Source organism: Symphalangus syndactylus, chromosome 3 (genome assembly GCF_028878055.3).
Source record: "Symphalangus syndactylus isolate Jambi chromosome 3, NHGRI_mSymSyn1-v2.1_pri, whole genome shotgun sequence".
Lineage (NCBI taxonomy): Eukaryota > Metazoa > Chordata > Mammalia > Primates > Hylobatidae > Symphalangus > Symphalangus syndactylus.
In genome coordinates, this window is record NC_072425.2 from 87928436 (window position 1) to 87945487 (window position 17052).

Consider the following 17052-nt stretch of genomic DNA (forward strand, 5'->3'; position numbering starts at 1 on the left):
ACTCAAGCAACCCTCCCCCTTCAGCCTCCCAAAGTGCTGGGATTAAAGGTGTGAGCCACTGTGCCTGGCCTAGACAGGCGTTCTTTGAGAGGAAAGGAGAAGGTGCACAAATATGGATATGCTATTTGTGGATTTCCTAGAAACTATTCTTGATGTCACTTGATCCCAACCGTCCTGGAAACCTACTCACCCTGATTTCTCTTTCCTAATTGTGGTCCATCTGCTCACTATTAGTACAGATCACAGTGTTTTGCCACAGAGTCATTCTTGGTATAGAAAACTAAGAGGGAAAGAGGCAAGTGGTGCTTTGGCCCAGAGTGACTGAAGGTCATGGCCAGAGAGCCCTTCAGAGTGGAAAGGTGCCCATGTGAAAAGGTGCTCCCTCCTTCGGGTCTCGGTTTATTTCTAGCCTAGCCACAGGTGGGTTACCCAGGCCACCTGGGGAAACCACTGCCCCAATCCTTATAAAGCATGTAAGAGTCTGACCTGATGACATCACTCTGAGAAGGCCACCAGTATTTCTAGTCTTGAGGTGATCACTAGTGAGAATTCTTCTCACTCCAGCTCTAAGTCCTGACTGGCTCAGAGAAAGGCTGGGCTACTCTTCAAAGTCTTCAGAGTCTCTCACTCCAATCTCTTTTTTCCAGCCACAGAGAGGCAGCATAGTGCCATGGACAACTCACGGGCATCAGAGCAACACAGACCTGGGTCTAAAACCCAACCTCACTGGCTCTCTGGCCTTAAACTCTTTACGCCTCATATATAAAACTATAGTAGTAACACCTACTTCATGAAATCCTTTGTTTTTTAACAACGAAATAATGACAATATGTGTAAAGACCCACACATGATTAACATCCTGTGCTGATTCTCTCCTGATTTACTCCTGCAAGTTAGAGGCATCGCCCTTCGAGGGAGCAGGGGCCTTAGGACTGAGGACACAGATGACACTGGACACTTTTATCTAAGAGAGCTGGTGGTCAAGAGGAGCAGACCAGTCACTAAGGGAGGAACAGCTCTACCTTGGGGTCTCACCACAGTCATTAGCCAGAAAATGATGCCCTCACTGGAGGTTGAGAATCTGAGACCAAAAAAGATACTGGTCCATCCTAGGATGATAAAAACCTTGACGACAAGTACCGTGCACTGAAGAAGTCAGAGACAAGAGAGGCAATCCGCTGTGTCTGCTCCCTTCAGCATCCCACACTACCTTGCACTGAGTCAGGCCAGGAAGAGAACGTTTCGCCCTAACCCAGCTGTGAGTCGGCCAATCCCACTGCAGGCTTTGGAAAGCAGTAGCAGTGTGTTCTTGGTGTCATGAAACTGTAAATTTCACCAGCTGGCATCTTATAGAAATGGATTTAGTAGTGCTTCAAAAGGAAATATATTTTTCTGTTAAACAGCATAAATGTCACTCAGTAATAACACATCCTGGTCATACCTGAGAGGCTGTGGTTTTTAGCTTTTGGATGCCGTTCACCAGGTGTTCTTTTTTCTCAGATACCTCATTTTGCTTCTTCTTCAACAGGTTCTTAAACAGTGATATTTGTTCTAGAAAACTCTTTGGGGTGGTATAGTTGTGTCTTCTCTCATTCTGGTAATATCTGGTACTCATTTCATTTACAGTGGTGTGAACATGTGCCATGAAAAGGCTAACAGAGTCTTTGTGCAGTGGCTGAAAACATAAACATTACAGTTCATGTGAAATCCTCCCAAGTTAAAAATACAACTTAAAAGAAAAATCAAGAAAATGATCTTTTTTTTTCTGAAAGTCAGAAAAAAAATGATAGTATAACCTAGGAAAACTTATTTAATCTTTAAGCGCTATCCACAGGATTTGGGAGATTACAATAAAGCATTCAGCTTGAGTAACCTTCTTCTTGCCAAGTAGGACAAAGGGTTTTTATGTGCTCCACATACCAAATGCAAAAGCCAACATATACAGATCTTCACAACTTGATTTTTATCTACCGAGTGTGTGAAAGAGAAGGTGGAGAAACAGACACGATATCCTGAGAAATATTTCTGCCATTGCTTTCAAACTAAGCTTTAGACAAAGAGAAGCAATAACCCTGCAAAGTCACTGAAAAAAAAAAAAAAAGCCAAAACTTAGAAACTCACAGTTTTATGAGAACTCATGTAAAAACAAACTGGAGAGTAGGGTATAAATGTCACTGCTTCTGGGAGAAAAATATCATGATTATTTCTATTCATATTTGGAAAAAAACCCACAAAAAGAGAAACTCTCCTTCAGTGAGTTACTGGAAGAACCCCTACTATACATTCTTTCCATTTTGTCCTCTATGACTTCTGAAGTAGTTAACTTTTTAATTTGTGGAGTCACATCTCCCTCATTTTAATGATTATTTATTGCATTCTGTACAAGATGAACCAGGTTCAATTAATCAAGGGAAGCCTAAAAATCAATTAATATGAATTAAATGAGCTACATCAACTCTCAGGAAAGTCACACATAATTTACCAAAGTGTTGTCAATAATGCTCAGACATCTTTGGGAAAATTGCACACAAGTGGCTGGTGATGCAGTTAAACGTTTCAAACCTGCACCATTAATATTACAAGCAGAGGTGTGAAGACAGACAGGCCAATTCTTGTTGGTGAAAAACAATTGCTCCTGAACAATGTCTTTAAACAATCAACTTTCCAGCATCACGACAAATTCCCGAGTGGGTTTAAAATACCTCCATATTGGATTGTGCTGCGTATTAAAAATCCATCTCACTAGTAACTGAAATAATGTATTACTAAAGCAAACGTTAAAAATAACGTGATATAAATTCCAAATATTCTTGGTTTCTAGTGGACCCCAGATACAAATATATTTCCAAACAGTGGACTCAGAAAAATAAAATTTATGAAGAAGATTATATAAACTTCATATAAATCATAATCCTTTGGAGACTTTATTTTTACAAGAGCTTGACTTCAATACAGACATGTGCAGGAATTTACTCCTGTCCTGTCTTGTTTTAATGGGAACTAAAGGCACACACATACCTTTCTACACTATAGATAAATAATTCCTCAGCCAAGGGTAACCTCCTTACAGGAAGGAAAAAAAAGAAAGAAAGAAGAAGAAGAAGAAAAAAAAAAAACACTCTGGCCTCTACCCAACCATGATCCTTATGAGGGGGCTCCTTGGAGGCGCTGAAAGCTCTCTTTAACAACAGTTTCATTTGTAAATCGGGGATGGAAGAAGTGGTTTCCGGTAGAGCTGAAAGTGGCCCGAGACAACTTGTCTCAATGGGGCAAAATAACTATTGTTATCGGGCTTAACAAAATGGCACAGCATGGGAGACTCGCTGAGCCAGGGAGCAGCTGGTTGTAATTCACACTGTTTTTCAGAAAACTCTAATCGTTCCAGAACAGACCTCTTTGATGACTGGTCTTCCCTGCATTCTCAATTTGTCACTTTCTCTTATGATAAGGTCAGTAGTGACAGCACTTCCTGACATTAACAGCTGTGGCTTTTAAAAGGGTCATTGTAGAACTACTAATTGGAGTAATTTCATTAGCATAAATTATTTATTCTGCCATTCATTTATCTCCAGTTTTTTTTTTTTTTTTTTTTTTGGTGGGGGGCCTTGGGGGAGAATTGAGAGGAGTTGCTGCTGGTGCTGCTGCAGCGAGGGCTACGCAATGCTGTATTTCTCACTTTGAGAGACGTGAGGGGAGAATATCATTCCTGCTAGATTTGGCCTCTTAATAAAAACCAGTTGATAACCATTTATAGTCATTTAGCAGCTAATCATGATGATGGCAAAAATAAAAATAAGCAGAGTGCCAGCACCGAATGGTTATAAATTCAAGGTTTCCCCACTAAGATGCTCTGGAAAACGATGTTGTCTCCAACGCATAATCAAATGCAAAGATGAAACTGCTTTCCCTCACATTAAGAAAACGTGTTTAATTTCTACTCTTTCAGTTGGCTCACTGTAAACACAAAAACATAAACAGATCTCTGCTATTTGGTGTGACAGTTCTCGGGCAGTAGTAGTCTCTGCCACACCAAGTACTCCAGCCACCTGGCACTTCAAGCAAGTGTCCAGTATATTCCTCTTGAAAATGACAAACAGCAGAGTTGAATATAAACCAATACCCAGAGGTCAGCACTAAATCAATTTAGGATTTTATACCTTCCCAAGACCAGCAAAGATGACTACATTGGTCTGTAATACTAAATTTGGGCTTTCAAGAGCACTGTATTCAAGGGAGGGAGGGAGTAAGGGCAAAAGAGAAAGGGGCAGGTGAATCTATTTTCTCTCTTTTTGAAGTTTAACTTGGGACAATTTTGTCACATTAAATGCCATATACCTACAGTAAGTATTGAACATTTTCCTCAGAAATTATTTCTGTGTTAATTTTTAAATATGTCAAACTGATGTGCTATACAATCTATTTGATCTTTTTGCTCCTTTTAGGGCTGGTAAAAGAATATATTAATAAGATATTTGTGGTTGTATGGTGGCTTATTAAAGAAAGAAAACTTACTAATGCATAAAATGAGCAGTGTTGCATTTTAACACTTGTCCTAAGCTCTTCATAGTGCTGTTTTGCTCTGAGAAGAAGCTTCTGGAGGGAGCCAGGGACACAGGCTTTGAATCCTAGGACCTGGGCTAGATTTCCAGTTCTGAAAAATCTGGTAAGATACTGCATACCCTCCTGTACTTCTTCCTGCCCACAAAATTGCTCCTTCAAAAATTCTGTTTCCTTTCTTCTTTTACTTCTTTCCCAATAGTCAAACATTCATGCAATAGTCAAAAGAAGGATTTAAGACTATGGGCTCTGGTATCAAACTGCAGATGTGCCCCTCACCAGTGGCGTTATTTACTCTTGGGCCTCCATCCCAGGGGAAACTAGTGGTTCCTCCTCATGAGGCTGGTGATGAGAGGGGGTAAGCAATGCAAATTCACAGTAGGAACTGGTTGAGCATCCCTAATCTGAAAATTGAAAATCTGAAATGCTCCAAAAGCCAAAACTTTTTGAGTGTGAATTTAACACCACAGGTGGAAAATTCCACATATGACCTCATGTAATGGGTCACAGTCAAAACTTTGTTTCATGCATAAAATTATTCAAAATCTTATATAAAATTACCTTTGGACTATGTGCATAAGGCGTATATAAAACAAAAATGAATTTTGTGTTTAGATTTGGGTCCCATCCCCATGATATCTCATTACATAAATGCAAATATTCCAAAATAAAAAAAAAATCTGAAACCCAAAATATTTCTGGTCCCAAATATTTTGGATAAGGGATACTCAACCTGTATCAGTTCTGCTACTGTGGTAGCAGTAGCACCAACAGCAGTTGCGGTAAGATTACTACCATTATACAGGGCAGCAACAAGTGTTAAATGTAGCACCAAGTACAGTTTTCTAAATCGTATGCTGGTTTTTTGTTTTGAGTTGTCTGGTGAGTGCATTATTTTGTTATTTGCTTATGCTTTTTGTATCTTGCCTTTAATTCTGGAGCTCAACTACTGGTCAGAGGCAAGACAAAGTCCAGCAGAAGCCAACAATTTCCTAGATGAGTTTGCAGTCATTGATAAAGGTACCTTCAATGGTTCTCTGCCAGAAAGTTAAAACAAAGAAGCAATTGAAGACTTAGGAGGAGTGGAGGAAAAATGAAATCCAGGCCGGGTGCAGTGGCTCATGCCTGTAATCCAGCACTTTGGGAGGCAGAGGCAGGCAGATCACCTGAGGTCAAGAGTTTGAGACCAGTCTGGGCAACATGGCGAAGCCCTGCCTCTACTAAAAATACAAAAATCAGCAGGGCGTGGTGGTGTGCACCTGTGGTCCCAGCTACTCAGGAGGCTGAGGCAGGAGAATCACTTGAACCCGAGAGGCGGAAGTTGCAGTGAGCCGAGATCACACCACTGCACTCCAGCCTGGGTGACAGAGTGAGACTCCGTTTCAAAAAAAGAAAAAAAAACAAAGAATAAAAAAGAAATCCAGCTACCTCTTTTACAGCAAGAGGACAAAACAGGAGATGGTGTGAATGGTGTGGCTGCTTCTGGTGAGGCCAGCACTTAGAGAAAAGCCACAAAACGACAAACTTATAGGGACAGCTCCATTTAAGTCAATTACACCTTCAGCTGAATATTCACGTCCAGAGTCCTAGGCAGCTACAAAGTCTGGACCCTACTTACGAGGTCTAGGCCTGAAGAATGGGGAAGGATGTTTACAACTACTTGGGTCTTTCCTCAGCCATCTGAAGATATGCTTAAGCCAGTATAAGATTTAAGCAGAATCAAGATAAATTTGGTTGCATTTGTTTTTGTCTTAATATTTTTAAATGGCTTCAATATTCCTTAGAAAGAGGATTATTTTCCTCAAATTCACATAATTTCTATTGCATAAGGTTTTCTACTTTTTATTCATATTGAATAATCCTAATTTATATTTCAAATAAAGAACTGTGCTTAAAGTCATTAATATGATAGAAACTCTGCTAAGATAGCTATCACTGACAAAATGTTGTTTTATACCCTTTGTATTTGGCATGCCATTTTAAAAATGCATTTATAGACCATTGGGGAAACAAGTCTTTAAATATAGCAGTAAAATAACTTTCCTCTTAGAGTGGACTTTCTCACAATCAGTTGTGGAAAACAGTAGTAAAATATATCCTTCACAAGGTACCAAACTCTGCAACAATTGAAGAGGTGGTTGCATGGGGAATAACTGCTTTTCCCTGAAAAAGCTGATGATACGGAGTTTGTGTCATTACTTTTAAGTGGCACCACAAAAGGACAGAGGATTATAACTCATTGGTTGGTCAACAGGCCCCAAAATATGACCTCTTTCACCTTGCTCAGATCTACTCTACACCATCCAACGAACATCTCACTCCTTCACCAGACAGCTCACTATTTCATTTCCATTCAGTAACTTCTCCTTTTATCTGGTCCTGCTTTCAAAGATGTCTATGATTCATTTTGCCTTGAAAAGCAAAAACATCACTTGTTTTTCAACACTCCAGCTTCTCTTGATTTTTCGTTGTAGAACCCATGTACTAATCGCCAAGGTCTTCACCCAATTCTCTCTCCAATGAGCTTCTCACAGCCTTTCCAACACTCTTCCCAGGTTTACCCAGAGGGCTTTTCCTTCTCTCCCTCCTTACACACCTCCTCCCATCTCCATTTCAAAATCTCCTTGGAGAGGTAGTGTATGTTGACACAAAGTCTTCAGATAAATACTTAAGTGTCAAACTGTTTCGATCATTATTTGTCAGCTGTCATTTAGTTCAATATTAGGTAGCAGAAAAATAGCACAAACATTTATTTAGATGCAGTCAACCCGTACCCCTTGGTGCTGAGTGTGTACTGGTGGAAAATTACATGTCAACACACACAAAACTGCTTGCCTTTAATGAATCCTTTCTCTGTGGCCAAAGGGGGTCACCTTGTGTAAGTACCTTACACTCAGCAAATGAGGTCAATAATTAAGAAGTGCCTAAATTATGCTGATAACTTTCAGTCTTAAAAAAGGAAATTAAAACTAAGAAAGTGATCAAATTAGTGCTCATTCAAAAAACCTAAATGCTGTTTTTGACCTCTACAGAAAAGACACCATGCGTTTTTAGAAGACCATGGACACATTGTCCTCTGAATTATAATTATTGCTCCTGCGCAACAAATTAGGAAGGTGGGAAAGTTAAATAAGCACCTTTCACTGAAATGAAATCATCTGACTAATTTGTTTTGAGGCACAATTCAGTTCAACAGAAATGGTAAAGTGCTTTTAAAATTCCTATTTGGCACTCAGCATCCTATAGGAGGCGTTATGACACCGTCAGATCCAGCTTAGCACCTGACAGGAGCCCTCTGGACTTAACATGATGCAAGACCTGCCTTATCCAGCAGATGTCAACGGTCACTGGCATATCAAAGCTCCTTTAGCTGTTTTCAAAGCGGCACCCACCTGGACAGGAAAAAGCCTGCACTGAGCAGCAAAGGGAAGGAACTGTAAAAACCACTGTGCCAAATGCCAACTTAAACCATGCTACTAGCTCTAATTTCCTACCATTTGAGAAAGTAACATGCAGAAACAAAGTCCTCTGGTCCCTTTCTCTTCCTTACCAAACCAGCCTGATAAAACAGTTCTTTGCTATTAGAAGATACATACTGACTCTCTCCCTCTAATAAAGCAGCATTGTGAACCCTTCTTGTAACTATCACAAGATAAAATGATACCCTAGAGAATTCCAGAAATGCAACAGACCTGGCAATCGCATAAGACATTTGTGTTAATATTTATGACAATTATTTGTCATATTTAATGATTTTCCAGATGTTAGAGTACAAAATGTTTCTGGCAGACTTTAGAAGAGATCATTTCTTATTTTCATTTATTTGTGGAAATGTTTAAAGTTTAAGTGTAGAGGAGAGAAGGAGATGGGAGGTAGCTGAATATCCTAAAGCCTCTACCATATATATACCTTCCAAGGTAGACATTGTTTGACAGCTTTTCCCTAGCAATCCAGCACCAAATAATTAGTTCAATAAACATTTCAGGAAAAGACTAAAGAAGAGGTCTCCCTCCACAAAATTCTGTAGGTATCGGTGAATACTTGTATGTGTACTTACCTCTATAGCTGCTTTTTTTTTTGTAGTAGAAGCAAAGGAAAATGATATTATGAACAATAAAGCTAGCTGCATACAAACAATTAAATATGTAAATATGACCAAATTTTTAACTATATGGCCGCTGAATGATACAATATACAACAAAATGTAAAAGGATTGCTTTGGAAAGGTGGCAGTTATGCCTTTTGGAGTAAGGGTGGGGCTACAATGGGTTGTACCTGTTCATGATAATCTTTCAACTAGAAACAGACATCATTCCTTACATATCTCCAGTTCTGTGTTTGCCTCTGAGAGTCACTTTCAGTGTCTGACCTATTCTAGGAACCTTTCACCTTATCACTCAATGGAATGAAGACAAAGCTCCCTGGGAAATGTTCACAATCACTTTTCTAAGCTATGTAATCAGAAAGGCACTAGACACAAATAAAACTTCATCTCCAGGAAATCTAAATGATAACCTCATATCTACATCCTTTTTCCCTCTGAATCTGAATGCTTGAAGCTTTTGTTGTTTTGTTTTGTACAACCATTTTAAAATGCCATGGGATTTTAAATTTTAAATTTGTCATCATGAAGAAATGACAAATATAATCCATAAAACATAAATCTGTAAAACAGTAAGTAGATATATTATTTGACTTAGTGGTTATGGGATATGAGGGCTGATTTTTCAACTATCGCTACTATGAGAATAATCACAATTCATTGCCTTACTTGGTTAAGAAGCAAGCAGTGCATGGCTACGGTGACTACATTTCTGTTTGAGCTTTTAGTTTGGACTTAAAGGATTTATAATCAGTAAGCCCCATTATGATTCAAGGAAGTAATGATCCTGGGCTTCCAGTGAGTCAGTGCATGAGTGAGAGCATACTCAAGTGCTGTGTGCGTGCCCGTGTTCACGCACGTGTGCACATCCTCCTCAATAGGTATGGCAGAAAAAAGGTGAGCCATCATATTTCTTAGAATGTAAACAGGTAAGTTTAGCATCTTAAATCAGGATAGCTTTCTGATAGGAGATGTATTGTGGAAAGTACTTATCTGCTGAGGATTTTCAGTGTGTGTGTGTGTGTGTGTGTGTGTGTGTGTGTGTGTGTGAGACGCAGGCTGACATGGCATACCTCAATTCCCTTGGTTTCCTCAATGAACCTCCTGCTGACAGAGACCAGAGCCTCCTGGGGCCACGCATGAAACCAGTCAATAGCCGTGCAGTTAACTATGGCTGGGAACTTCCGAGCTCTAACTCTCAGCGTGTGACCAACTGGAGAGAAACACAAAATGATCTGTGGAGACATGGGGGCAAGGCAGAAACAGGCGGGTGATGAATGAGCAGAGAATTACATTGCAATCTTAGACAATGAGAGAAAGGAGTGCAGCCAACCGTGACATTAAACTACCCTAAAGCCCTAGAGAGTGGACAGCAACATTAACCTCCTTGCTAATCAAAGTATAAACCTGTCCAAAGAGGCTGCTCCACTGGACACACAGAAACACTGCTGTGTGCTTTCCTTAAAACTTGTCTCTCTTTGCTTAAACATTTTTGGTTATCATTAATAGGGGAAAATTTTATTCATTTACATTACACAAGTAACATCATAATAAAAAATAGAAATTAAAAAGAAATCATGATACAATAATACCAATGTTTTCTTCTGTTCCTTCCATTTTGTAATTCATCGGGCTCCATAAAGCTGCATAATACACTTTAAAAACAAACAATGTCTTATCATCTTTAATGTTTGTGTTTCCATTTAAAAAGAAATACATCTACTTGAGCTCCCACTTCAGATTTTTAAAGGAATTAAAAATTCTGTTTATATCACACTGGTCTTTAAGAAAAAAAAATCAGTTTAAACATTCTCCTGCTGAGAATTTTTTAAGTTTCTGCTGTAAATCTAAAGTTTTGTGTACCTATGTAATGATTTAAAAGTTAATTTACATCTAAATATACTTCCATACTTTTTTTAGGGACACAAGGGATTCTGTCAGGAGTCCTGAGGGTGGCTATGACATCTGGCTATGACGGTGGGTCACAGAAACTCAGTGAGAGGAGCACCTGGTCAGCTCCTGTGTGCTTCAGAGGGTTCATCAGAGACACCCCGTGTAAAGTGCTAAAACAAAGGAGGTGTTCAATGAGCATCCTTTCCTTCTCTGCTTTTATTCTCAAGTCCCTGAGTATGTGAGGACACTGGGAAGAGAACTGTAAACCAGGGTAAGGTCCGAGAGGGAGAATCTTGGTTTCTTCTTCTCTAGAAATGGCTCAGATCTGATGATATCAAGCTTTGTGGCTGCCTCTAAGTCTCTAATACTTTGAGATTGGGAAATTGATGAAATCATTTTTCAAAAGACGTAATTTTTTTTTTTTACCTATAGCATTTAAAAAAATCTATGTCATAAAAATTGCAGCATACATGAACCCATATCTCATTTAACAAGTGTTTTATTAAGTTTATTTTATATGCCATGTGTATTCAACAATTCAAGCTATATAAATATTAAGATCAAAATGTTCTTATTGTGTCAAAAAACATGAGATCTACCCTCTTACATTTTTAAATGTATGGTACAGTATTGTTAACTGTAAGCCCAGCGTTGCGCAGCAGATCTCTAGAACTTTTTCACCTTGCATTACTGAAACTCTACACCCATTGCATGGAAACTCTCTATTTCCCCTCCCTCCAGCTCCTGGTAACCACCATTCTACTTCCTGTTTCTAGGAGTTTGACTACTCTCAATACTGCACATAAGCAGAATCATACAGTAATTGTCCTTCTGTGACTGGCTTATTTCACTTAGCATGATGCCCTCAAGGTTCATCCATGTTGACATATGACAGGATTTTGTTTTATAGATGAAAATATTCCATTGTGTGTATATATATATGTGTGTGTGTATATATATGTGTATATATATGTATATGTAGCACACTTTCTTTATCTAGTTGTCTGCTGATGGACATTTTAGTTGCTTGCATGTCTCAGCTATCGTGAATAACGCTGCAGTGAACATGAAAGTGTAGATATCTCTTCAAGATCCTGGTTTCATGTCCTTGGCTATATACCTAGAAGAGGGATTGCTGGATCTTATGGCAATTCTGTCAATTTTTTAAGGAACCACCATACTGTTTTCCATAGTAGCTGCAGCATTTTACATTCCCACCAATAGTGTACAAGGGTTCCAATTTCTCCACAGCTTCACCAACACTTATTTTCTGCTTTTGTTTTTTTAAATAATGACTGTCCTAACCTGTGTGAGGCGATGCTTCATTGGGGTTTTGATTTGCATTTCACTGATTAGTGATGTTGTGTATCTTTTCCTATACCTGTTGGACATTTATATGTTTTTTTTTTTTTTTTTTTTGAGACAGTGTCTTGCTCTGTTGCCTGGGCTGGAGTGCAGTGGCAAAATCTTGGCTCACCGCAACCTCCACCTCCTGTGTTCAAGTGATTCTCCTGTCTCAGCCTCCTGAGTAGCTGGGACTACAGGCGCTTGCCACTACACCGGGCTAATTTTTGTATTTTCAGTAGAGACAGGGTTTTACTATGTTGGCCAGGCTGGTCTCAAACTCCTGACCTCGTGATCCACCCGCCTCAGCATCCCAAAGTGCTGGGATTACAGGCATGAGTCACCACACCTGGCCCTGTATGTCTTCTTTAGAGAAATGTCTACTCAAGTCCTTTGCCCATTTTAAAATCAGATTTTTAAACTTGAATTAATTAATTCCTTATCAAATATACAGTTGGTAAATATTTTCTCCCATTTCACATAGGCTGTCTTTCATTCTGTTGATCATTTCCTTTGCTGTATAGAAGCTTTTTAGTTTGATGTAGTACACTTCTCTGTTTTTGCTTTTGTTTCCTGGGCTTTTGGTGTCGTGTCAAAGAAATCATTGCCAAGATGAATCTTCTGAAGATTTCCCCTGTATTTAAGTCTTTATTTTGAGTTGATTCTTCCATAGGTTGTAAGACAAGGTCCAATTTCATTTTTTTTTGCATGTGTTTTAATGGTTTTTAATGTTGCATAAACGGACTGATCATTTTTTCATTATATAAATTCTAGTTACAAATGAAATAATTGCTGTAATATTTCATGTGCTAACTTAACAAGCCTTAGTTAAAATGCACAGTTTTTACTTATATCTCAATTCTTAGGTTTCTCTTATCGGCTTACCCCATACTTGAATATTTCTCCTTTCTTCCCAAGAAGTTGGTTTCCCACACCCAACTCATCTGTCATTTGTGCCAATTTTAGAAATGTCATTTACACGTAATGTTAGCAAAGGCAGAGGAAAAAAAGCATCTTTTATTTGACAAGATCCCAAATATTTCCATCACTTCTACACTTACATCCACACTTGCAACTGGCATAGTATCCGATCTCAGGAATGTGCTAGAAAATACTGTATCTGAACCATATTTGTTCAACCTCAGGCAAAAATGCTTTTCCTGAGTTACCTGAGTGATAAGGTTTCATTATTGGTATGGTTTGCCTCTGTGTCCATACCCAAATCTCATCACGAGTTGAAATCCCCATGATCCTCATGTGTCGAGGGAGGGACCAGGTGGGAGGTGATTGGAGCATGGGGGTAGTTTCCCCCATGCTGTTCTCATGATAGGGAGTTCTCATGAGATACGATGATTTTATAATCATCTGGCATTTCCCCTGCATGCACTTCTCTCTCCTGCGGCCATCTGAAGAAGGTCCTTGCTTCCCCTTCTGCCATGATTGTAAGTTTCCTGAAGCCTCCCCAGCCATATGGAACTGTGAGCCAATTAAACCTCTTTCCTTTATAAATTATCCAGTCTTGGGTATTTCTTTATAGCAGTGTGAGAATGGACTAATTATTTATTGAAAAATAATATAGAATGGTCACTTAGAGAACCATTACTCTTTTCTGCAATTTTATGATTGAAGATATTTTCTCCCATGTTATGTATTATTGCTTAAATAAGGATCCTCACAACACTGTGTAAAATTTCATATTGTGAGTGGGCCTGGGAGGGTGGCATGGAGACCAGTTGTTCTCAAAGAACTGTCTAGGAGCTGGTTAGAAATGCAAATCCTTGGACCAACTCCAGACATAAATAATCAGAAACTCGGGGTGGGACTCAGCAATGTGTGCTTTCAGCAAACACTCTCAGGTGATTCTGACACCCACAGTGATAGCCTAATAGTATTAAATTGTCTACAGGAATACTTAAATGAAACATTGACTTTTTCAATGTTTTTGTAGTTTGTTATATACGCATAGAATCTAGGTCTCTACACACAGAGTAAGATGAAAACTTTAGAGAATTTTAAATAAATAATTATACGTAATCTAAATTCTATCAGCTAAATTAGACTCTGGGAATTAAATTATAGAAATATACTTGTTCATTAGTAATTCTTTTCAAAGGGAAAGGAGAGGGTCACACTAGCCTTGAAAGTGCACTTATTGATCCAATTCACTGCTCAATAATTTCTAGTTTTGCTAAAAATTGAGCATAAAATTTCTCCTGCCATCCAGCTTTCCTTGGTAGTGGTGTCATGTGAGATTTTTCCAGAAACCCACGCTAATGTCTGGAAACCGTTGGTTATTCTGCTCTTTTCTAAGATAGTTCACACAACTTTACAGATAACCTGAAGTAAACCCCAGTTGTCACAAGGAACATTACTGTGAGGGAAAAATCATTCCAAATAATTTTCCCATTATATTTCCCATAATTTAATGAAAGCTTAATATAGCAAAGGGCTTATAAGAAATAAAAACAAAATAAATAATTTTAAAAGGGTGTTATATTATCTATAATTTAATTACTAGTATAATATGCATGTGAATAGTCATTTTATTTTACACCTTAGGGGCTGTTGGTTAATATCTGGAATACACCAATAAGGGCTACACAGACTGGTGGGAAGGTGGCTAACCAGCATTTCATGGACTCTAATGGAAGCCCACACTGCAGATCCAGCTACCAGAAGCTCTTAGCCAACTACTTCTCTCATCAACAAAAATAGTTGGTTAGGCAGCATCATGGATGGTAGACATGATTTTTCACTGATGAAATAAGTAGTGTTCAAGATATATGAAGCAAAACCTCCCCATCAAAAATGTGTGCATAGCTCTGCCAATGTATGAACAAAATTTAAAAATCTAAGTATCAAGGTATCTCAATAATTATATTTTGGGCAGTGGCCCTTGGGATTTTGGAACTTGACCAGTCCTGTGGTATACTGCTTATTAACAGTCCAGTCTTTTGATGTGATTATGAGGTCAGCTGAATCCTTCCATGGAAATATTGCCACATCTGCCCCAAAGAAACCTTCCAAGGATGGGCAAGTGGGGTCCCCAAAAGAACAGAGCTGGGATTACACTAAGCTCATTTACAGAGCAGGTTGTAAGGCTCGGTGTGTGCGTCTCCTTATTATCACCAATCGACTCTCTGTAGGAGGCTTCAGTCTGAGACATCCCTTCTTGGAAGCATACCTTGAATTGGGACATTTGGGGAAAAAGCCCTCTCCCTCACTCAACTGATGTCATCTACCTTGAAGTACCTAAATTCACTGAACTTCACCCTCCCTTTTCCTCCCGTCCCCACCAAAAAGTTCTTGACAATTGCAAGTGAGCAAATTGGCTTAAGTTAGTTTCCAACAGTGGGATTAGAAAGGAAAGTCAGCGAAAAAATAAAGTTAAAAATGCCTCTGGCAGCTGTGCTCTTTTCTCAAATTCTCACAAGTAAAAAGCAGACCCTAAAATCACCATCTATGTACTTCCTGCAGCTCTCACATTTGGATGTCAGGAACTTGCTTTTGGAATTCATACCATAGAATTTTCTATTCTTTTTTTCTTTTGCTCACACAGGTGTTATGACTCATTTGCAGGAATCCATTTTTCCCTGTGCTTTGTAATATGTTTTCGTTTCTTTTAGATAAGATCTCATTGTAAGTACATATTTATTTGTATATCACTAACAGGGTTCAGTCCATTTCATCTGGTAATGAAAATGTGAATTGCTACAGTCACTGTATTTTTTTCTAGTTGATATAGTTTATTCTCAGACGGTAGTAACCCTCCTACATATTTACTTCAGAAGCTTCCATCCATCACTTACGTTTGCATTTATCCTCAAAAGCCTCAGTATTTTTCAAGAATAATCAAGTCTAAATTGGAGGAAACCCTTGTAGGAATGGAGGTTTAGTGCAGAAAACCTTCCCAGGTTTGACTGCTTCAGTGTCACTTTATCATCGTCCTCATATCTTCCTGTATTACCTCCCCATCTAATTACCTTTCAAGTTGAATTTGTTTTTAAAAGATCCAATAGCTTCAACATGCGCACACTCAATACATTTTCTTATTTATTTCCCTTTTAGATAGCACACAATGAAATCATTCCCATAACCTTTGACTCGTGTAAATACTGGACATTACAGACTTTAGCTAGAGGTAATGTTTGATATCAGGGAGTTTTAGTTAATTTTTCTTTTTCTGAAGAAAACTCTCCTATTCACAAAGAAAATTGTGTGTGGAATCCCAATAGATAGCAAAGAGCAAACCTATTCCTGAGGGGGAAGACAGGAAGCAGACCCCTCGTCTCAGCTGCCGTGCTTGTCACCAGGGCCTGCACTGGTCACAAACTGCGTTCCAAGCCAGTCTCTAGCCCCATAACAACGTATAAGTTTTGTTTTGTTTTTTAAGAAAATCAGATGCCTATTTTTCTTTCTTCTGGATAGGCCTGTATTTGAATTGTGTCATGCCAAGTTTCTGGCTTCTGATCAGCGCTGCTCTGTTAGAGTCGATGGTGTTTCTGCTGACGCAATGGGATAACTCTATACACATGCACCATTGCAAGAACAGGCCTCAGACTCTACCAGCAAACCCCACAGCTGAATGCTAGCAAAATGAGAAAAGCACGACATGCTTTCCAAAATGCAAAGGCTATTCAACATACAGTGACGTTCTTACTCAAGGGATTAAGCACTGGATTTCTGGTGTAAAAATTTTCTTTTACAATATAAAATAATGGAAAGACTTCTACTCACTCTTTGGGACTCTCTTCTTGATCATTACTTTTTCGTGACATCTTTCTTGCCCTGTCTTCTGTTATCTTACATAACCTTTATCTCTCAAGTACATCGTTGTGATTTTACTTTTTGTGTGTGATTATTGGATTGAACGAGGTGGCGCTAGGTGGGCAGTGGCTGGGTTAGCCTTTGCTCCCTGTCACATTCCAAAGACTCAGCACATCACGGGCACTCAGTACATATTTGCTGAGTGATGAATGGCTAAATGAATGAGTAAATATACAGCAGTCTGAAAAAAACCTTTCTGGGTAAAATAAAACATTCATATTTGTATCCTAATTTTTTTGAGGTTTTGCTGTTTTATCTAATCTCAAAGAGGGTGAACCTCAGATACAGAGTACAAGGTTGAACCTTTTGTCTTTCTCTAAAGTTCTTTT

General features: G+C 38.8%; 1 protein-coding gene across 1 annotated transcript in view; it reads right to left on the reverse strand.

The window, feature by feature from the left end:
• DNAH11 (dynein axonemal heavy chain 11) overlaps nucleotides 1-17052 on the reverse strand; it is a 366891-nt gene that overhangs the window by 126342 nt on the left and 223497 nt on the right. The window contains exons 55-56 of the mRNA XM_055272477.2: nucleotides 9733-9894; nucleotides 1442-1675 (exon numbers count right to left, since the gene is read on the reverse strand). Coding sequence (XP_055128452.1) covers nucleotides 1442-1675; nucleotides 9733-9894 — 396 coding nt within the window. The remainder of the gene's footprint in view (nucleotides 1-1441; nucleotides 1676-9732; nucleotides 9895-17052) is intronic.